The sequence below is a fragment of the Lactuca virosa genome, chromosome 6, assembly GCF_052849685.1.
Source record: "Lactuca virosa cultivar CGN04683 chromosome 6, Lactuca_virosa_CGN04683_v6, whole genome shotgun sequence".
Taxonomy (NCBI): domain Eukaryota; kingdom Viridiplantae; phylum Streptophyta; class Magnoliopsida; order Asterales; family Asteraceae; genus Lactuca; species Lactuca virosa.
This window is the reverse complement of record NC_136431.1, coordinates 46,704,967-46,712,156: the sequence shown is the minus strand read 5'-3', so window position 1 is coordinate 46,712,156 and position 7,190 is coordinate 46,704,967. Positions and strand designations below refer to the sequence as shown.

General features: G+C 32.3%; 1 protein-coding gene across 1 annotated transcript; it reads left to right on the top strand.

Annotated features, from left to right (window-relative positions):
- The first annotated feature begins 1,675 nt into the window (after positions 1-1,675).
- HKL1 (hexokinase-like 1) lies at positions 1,676-5,120 on the top strand. The gene is made up of 9 exons (XM_079055512.1): positions 1,676-2,194; positions 2,885-3,032; positions 3,119-3,289; positions 3,379-3,453; positions 3,542-3,697; positions 3,805-3,903; positions 3,983-4,110; positions 4,289-4,370; positions 4,474-5,120. Exons 1-9 carry the CDS (start codon positions 1,923-1,925, stop codon positions 4,855-4,857), a joined length of 1,515 nt encoding a protein of 504 aa, XP_078911638.1. The 5' UTR covers positions 1,676-1,922; the 3' UTR covers positions 4,858-5,120.
- Positions 5,121-7,190: the final 2,070 nt, after the last annotated feature.

Genomic DNA, 7,190 nt, shown 5'->3' with positions numbered 1-7,190 from the left:
ATGGTAAGTGAGATAGTAGATAATATAAATGTTTTACCGATACTTAAAAATATCTACCTTTTATAACAAAATAATTTTTTTCCATAGAATAACCAATAAATTAATTCAATTAATTAAGATTCTTTCGATCTTTTTACATCATATGGTCTATTTAAGATGATAATTTATATTATTAATATTTAAATCTATTATTTTACCGGCAATATCTTGTTTAATGGTTTAAATGTTGTTAACCAATTTAAAGAATAAACAAATACAAATTGCAATATAAAATGTAAAATAGACCACATGGTGAAGCTTGTAGAGTTGTACTTGTCGCATTCTTTGCCCTTATCGAACACAACTTAATTGACTAGAGTTCGTAAAAGTGATTTAGTCAAACAAAATCTCTCTTTAAATTTTATTAGATTTAAAACAGATAAAAGTAAATAAACACAAATTTGTATATATTTTTTTTATTATTGTACTTTTTTATCTTCAAATGATATAACACGAATATTTATAGTTTTTAATGTATGACATAGGTTTCAATTCATATTTAAAAAATTAAGTACAATAGTAATATGCTAGGCCACACTAGATAATGGAAAGACAAATGGAAAGCATGTAGTATAAAAATAGAAAATGACATGTATGATGATGGGTCGATGTAAGGCGTATGACGAATATGAAATAATATATTCTAATGTCATATCAATGTTGTTTTAGGTGTACATAAAATTTTAATTTGTTGCATTTTAATATAAAGATACAGTTTAAATATACTTTTTATGACATAAGATTTGGGTCAATATTCATATTTTTTTTTCTAAGATCAATAAGTTTATTTTATTGTTGAGTAAAATTCATTAGTTTTTCTATTTTAAAAAGTTATAAATGTCTAAATATATATAATTAAAATATTGCAAAATAAATATTTGTTTATTTAGACCAACTCCAAATGCATTTTAATGCATAAAATGACATTAAAATCTACTCCAACCACATTATAAAATCTAAAATAAGGATACAATTTCAGTTGATGAATAATTAATTAATTACCGGTCAAATTTTGTATTATACTATTTATATTTTTGTATTATACTATTTATATTTTATATTGTACAAAAAAATACCAAATTTGGTTTTACATATAAATGTTAGATATTCAACTTAGAAAGTTAAAAACATAAATTATATAACATCTCTAATTACAAAAATATTATCGATAGTTATAGAATATTTTTTTATATATGAAATATAATTTATAATGAAAAATTATCATTTTTATTGTAACAAAACTTTACGATAAAAACTAAATACTATTGTCATAATTGTTTTGTTTTAATAAAATATTAAAAATAACCAGGGTATTTTTGTTTTTTTTTTTTAATATAGAGCTAAAAAAAATCATTAACTTTGTGTTAGAGTTGAGATGGCAGATGAAGTGTATAATTTTTGAAAATTAAGAGAGAGAGAGAGAGAGAGAGAGAGAGAGAGAGAGAGAGAGAGAGAGAGAGAGAGAGAGAGAGAGAGAGAGAGAGAGAGAGAGAGAGAGAGAGAGAGAGAGAGAGAGAGAGAGAGAGATGGGTGACAAATCCGTCAATTCACAAAGGTCTAAGGGCAAATCTGTCATTTGTTCAATAATATATAAGAATTGAGCAGTTCGCTTCCCAAAACTTCTCTCTCAGTCCAAAGACCGCCTCTCTCTTTCTTTTTTTTTCTCTCTCTCTCTCTAGGATTTTATCGAGCACCTTGTTTACGTCTCACCACGCCGGTATTTCGCCGGAACAGTACTCCTCCGGCAAAGGACGCTGTGAAGTCTCCAACAAGTCAATAGTTTCCTGTTTCTTAGTTTGGCAACTGAATCGCAAAACGGAATATATGGCGGCGGAGACGGAGATTCTTTATCAAGTTGATTCTTGAAGAAAGTAACGATAGAGATGGGGAAGGTAGGATTAGGTTTGGCAGTGGGGTGTGCAGTGGCGAGTTGTGCGATCGCGTCGGTGATGGTGGGGAAGAGAGTAAGGAGTCGGAGGCGATGGTGGAAGGTCGTTAGGGCGCTGGATGAGTTCGAAGAGGCGGCTTCGACACCAGTCGGAAGGTTAAGGCAAGTGGTTGATGCTATGGCCGTTGAGATGCACGCTGGTTTAGCCTCTGAGGGCGGTAGTAAGCTTAAGATGTTACTCACCTTCGTCGACAATCTCCCCGACGGGTTCGTATAGCCATTATCACTTATATCGTTCATAGATGCATATATTATACTCTAAAATTCATGTATTTGTGATTTTCTTCTATGGGTTATGGAGTTTTTGTTCCAAACTTAACTTCCTGTGCGAAAAGAAGCATTCCCTGATGCTAATTTGATCGAATTCTTGATTCTTCCTACATTCGGATACTTTTAATTAGTCTATCGAATTCTCATACTGTTAATTTCAACTTTTTTTACTAATGCTGCTGTTGTAGACTAATGTATCATCTTTCTGGGTGTTGTTTTACATTGTATTCTTCTTTAAAATATCAAATTTCTGATCAATGTGAGGTTATACTTGCCTATCTACGTCTATTGAGTATTTACTGGGTTTCTTGTAGAACCAATCTTGCCTTTTGTGTTTATTACTTGTTTTTTTGGGTTAGTGCTCTTAGTACGCTTTATTTTGTTTGAAATTAGGGCATAATTAGTTAACATATATTATCTTGAAACATTTTCCCCTATTGAAGCATCTTTGAACCAGTCCTTCTCAAACTTCTTGTTTGAATCGCTCTTCTTGAAAATTCTTGTTTGAATCAATCTTTTGAAACTTCTTGTTGTGGTCATAACTCATAAACTCATAACCATTTATGCAACTTTGCTTCTATGTTCATTAATTCTTCTTAACATTGTCGCGTATTTTTTGTCTTTTAGGAGTGAAAACGGAATTTATTATGCTCTTCATATTGGAGGCACCAATTTTAGGCTTCTAAGAATCCAACTTGGAGGTCAAAGGTCAATCCTAGGTCATGATGTTGAACGAAAACCAATTCCACAACATTTAATGACAAGCACAAGCGAGGTTTTGATGAATTTTCATTTCTACTTTCACAAGTTTATATGATAAATTCATTTGATCTTTTTACACTTTCTTCCCAATGTTTGCAGGAGCTTTTTGATTTCATTGCTTTGTCCCTAAAGGAATTCATTGAAAGAAATGGAAATAATCAAGTTAGAGGAAAAGATCTCGGCTTTACATTCTCATTTCCTGTAAAACAAACGTCTCTTTCATCAGGCACTTTGATCAAATGGACTAAAGGTTTTTCCATTGAAGACATGGTTAGTATCTTTCTTGAAAACCAAACCTATCAAATAGTCAAACATCCATGTAACATGGTCAACACTCAACAATGTGATTCTTGTTTCAGGTTGAAAAAGACGTTGTTGAATGTCTGCAAAAAGCATTGTCTAGAAGAGGTGTAGATATGAATGTTGCTGCACTTGTAAGGACTTTTGTTCATTGTCATTTTGTAGTTTTATATGATAATTAAGATTATTAATATGATTATGATTGTAATATATATTATATAGGTGAATGATAGTGTTGGGACATTAGCTCTTGGACATTTTTATGATAAAGATACAGTTGCAGCAGTTGTAATTGGAACAGGAACAAATGCATGTTATTTGGAGAGAGCTGATGCAGTTATAAAATGTCAAGGTCTTCTCACGACTTCAGGAGGCATGGTATCTTTAGTCTTTCGATTATAATTTAATTTTTTTTAAAAAAAAAATGGAAAATAATATCTACTCCAATAGTTCAAATTCACTTATGTAACTTAAACTTCAATTAGGTTATAAACATGGAATGGGGTAATTTTTGGTCCTCACATTTACCTAGAACATCATATGACATTGATCTTGATGCCGAAAGTCAGAACCCAAATGATCAGGTTAATTTAATTTTTTTTTTCATTCTGTAATTTCCATATTTTTTTTACTTGATATAATTTTTTGTGATTAATAATACAGGGTTTTGAGAAAATGATATCGGGAATGTATTTAGGTGACATTGTAAGAAGAGTAATTCACAAAATGTCATTAGAATCAGATATTTTTGGACCAATTTCCTCCAAGCTTTCAGCAAGATTCGTGTTAAGGTATGTCATAAAACGAATATTTTCAAAAAAAATTCTTTACTCTTTTTACCAATATAGGGGTAGAAATGTAAAGTACATTGTTTAGATTGATAAAAAAGGGTAAAGTATGTTGCTATTCTCATCAAATTGGATTTTACAAAAAAGATAAATTTATATTTTGTTTCTTGAAAATACTCAGTACACCATTAATGGCTGCTATGCATGAAGATGACACCCCAAACTTGAGTGAAGTTGCCAAGATTCTAGAAGAAACCCTAAATGTAAGATTTTTTCTAGTTACTATATAAAAAAAATAGTTTTTGAATCTGGGTTTATTTTCTTTTTTGACAAAAGATATGTTTTTTTTTTTAAATTAATTATCAGATAAACGATGTTCCATTGAAAGTGAGAAAACTGGTGGTGAAAATATGTGATGTGGTGACAAGAAGAGCTGCAAGGTTAGCAGCTGCGGGCATTGTGGGAATTTTGAAAAAGATTGGTAGGGATGGGACTGCAGGGATTACAAGTGGAAGGGTTAAAAGTGGAAAAAGTGGAAAAATGAGAAGAACAGTTGTAGCAATAGAAGGTGGATTATATTTAAGCTACAGGATATTTAGGGAATATTTGAATGAAGCAGTTGCAGAAATATTGGGGGAAGAAATTGCTCCATTTGTGAGTCTGAAAGTGATGGAAGATGGATCAGGGATTGGAGCAGCTATGTTGGCTGCTTCAAATTCAAATGTGGATACAGTAGTACAGGTTCTATAAAGATATGTTTATATATATTTATATATACTTATGATATATATATATATATATATATATATATATATATATATATATATATATATATAGGTCCTGTAAATTGTAAATTCCATTTTTCTTTGATGTTTTTCTAATTCATGATATATGTATAGAAGAAGGGAAGGGAAGGGAAGGTTGTAAATATGTCATATAGTTGGGTGTAGTCTCATTCTCACAATGTGTTCATTCATTTGGTTTTAGAATTTTTGTTTTTTGATTTTGGTTTATTGAATGTGAGAATAGATACATGGAACAACACCTAAATGAGGACAAATTTGGTTAAAAAACAAACAACATATATCATGTGTTGAGGTATCCTATGAGAGAGTTTGTTTTGTTTGGAGTGGATACAATGATTGACTTGCTTTATGTCGACTATCAAAGTCAAGGTTAAGGAAAGGTGAGCTTTAGTCCAAGAATTTCAGGTTGGCAACCATGGACCTACCTAACAATCATGATTGCCATTTTAGAGACATGATGATCTTGATGATGTTTGACTAGACAAGTGTAGATTTTGGTTTTTGGGGTCTTTGTAAGTGGTGAAATGTGATTTGAAAATTTAATGTTATGGTGAAGAATGAAGATGATGTATGTTAGGATGGGAAAGATAATTAATATAGCATAGGAGATTTTGATGGTGTTTTGAGGATATGCGGCTTTTGGCAAGAGGGGGAATTACTTTTGTCATTGGTCAAAGATATATGGCAAAAAGAGTGAAAAAGGAAAAGTTGGTGAAATTTCATGAGAATACTCCCACCCTCCCTCCCTTTTTCATTTTTACAGAATGAGAAAATCTTATCTCCTTGATATTGAAATTGGTTATACATGTTTTTATACATCTGTTCTTTTGAAAATAGTTGATAACCGAAATAAAGGGACCCACATTTTCTTAATTCGGGTAGATTAGGTTGGGTTAATCGGGTTCAATTTTGAATTTGGTTGATCTGATATTATATTAGTTTGGGTCTAAGGTAGAGTTACAAATATTCAGGTAGACCTGAAGGTTAGTTTTTAAAAATACAACCCAAGTAGGCATGTTGGATACTGAAGGTTAGTTTTAAAAATACAACCCAAGTAGGCATGTTGGATAATGATAGACGCTTCTCTTTCTCTTCATCTTCCTTCTAGTTGATCATGTTTATGAAAAAAAAAAATACGTGCCTCTAATTTTCGAAGAAAGAAACCCTCCCTTCCTAGTTCATAGTTCCCTGTGAGTCCGACATGCATTCCTTTTCTCTCCATTTTGACTTTTGAAGACCGTCGCAACCACCACGAAGTAAAGAAGTTAAAGTAACTATACTATCACTCTTTCTTCTTAGTTCCCTCTATCGTTGCTATTTTTGGAATGACAGGAATATAATAGAAACAAAACTAACAAGAAGTTAGAAAAGTTACATAGTGTACAAGTAGAAATTAGGTTTTGCAACCATAAACTCTGGTTCATCTTACATTTCTTCCTTCTATTACAAATCCAGAAGAAAGACCTATAAACAATATCATCAAAGATAGCTGGGGCCTTCGGTTTCACCGTGGCAAAAACTTGGGCGATGCAAAAATTCCACAACCAGAAAGCAATAATCATCATTGCATCAAAGCACTTACGTTGCAGAGTCGCTAGAGAGGTTTGATCAACCACAAATGATTGCCTCCACATAACACATAATCGGGACATCAACGGATCACCACCTAGCAAGCATCTACTAGATACTTAAAATAACCTCGCACTCCAGAAAAACATGTTGTATAGTCTCCATATGAATTGAACAAGACTGACACATGATGGAGTCTAACATAATCCTGCAAGTAGAAAGTAACGATTTGGTAGCAATACGATCAAACCAAATCCTCCAAGCAAGGATACTCAACTTGAAAGTAACAAAATTGTTCCATCGATTCAAAGAACCACCGCTAAATAAAGTACGACTATCCAGAAAACACTTTACTGACGACACCGAATAGTCATCAGAAGAATCCAAGCACCTCAACCTATTTGTCTGACTAGAAAAAGCAAAATTATGGATCAAATCAGAAAATCGCCAACCACTACTCCAACTCAGTCCCTCCCCTAGGCTCTCGGCATAAAGAAGAAGAGAGTCACACATCCTTGATTCTATCAGGGACCCGAACAACCTACACCTCATCAAGAGCAAAAATACACGAAAATTGAATAGGTTGATATCCAATCCAAACATTAAACCATAAATAATCTGTCCTTTTTTCCATCGCCAACATCAAACCAGAAATCCGCCCTTCTATAGTTGCTTGTCTTCACATTTATGATGATAGTGGGTTTTTTA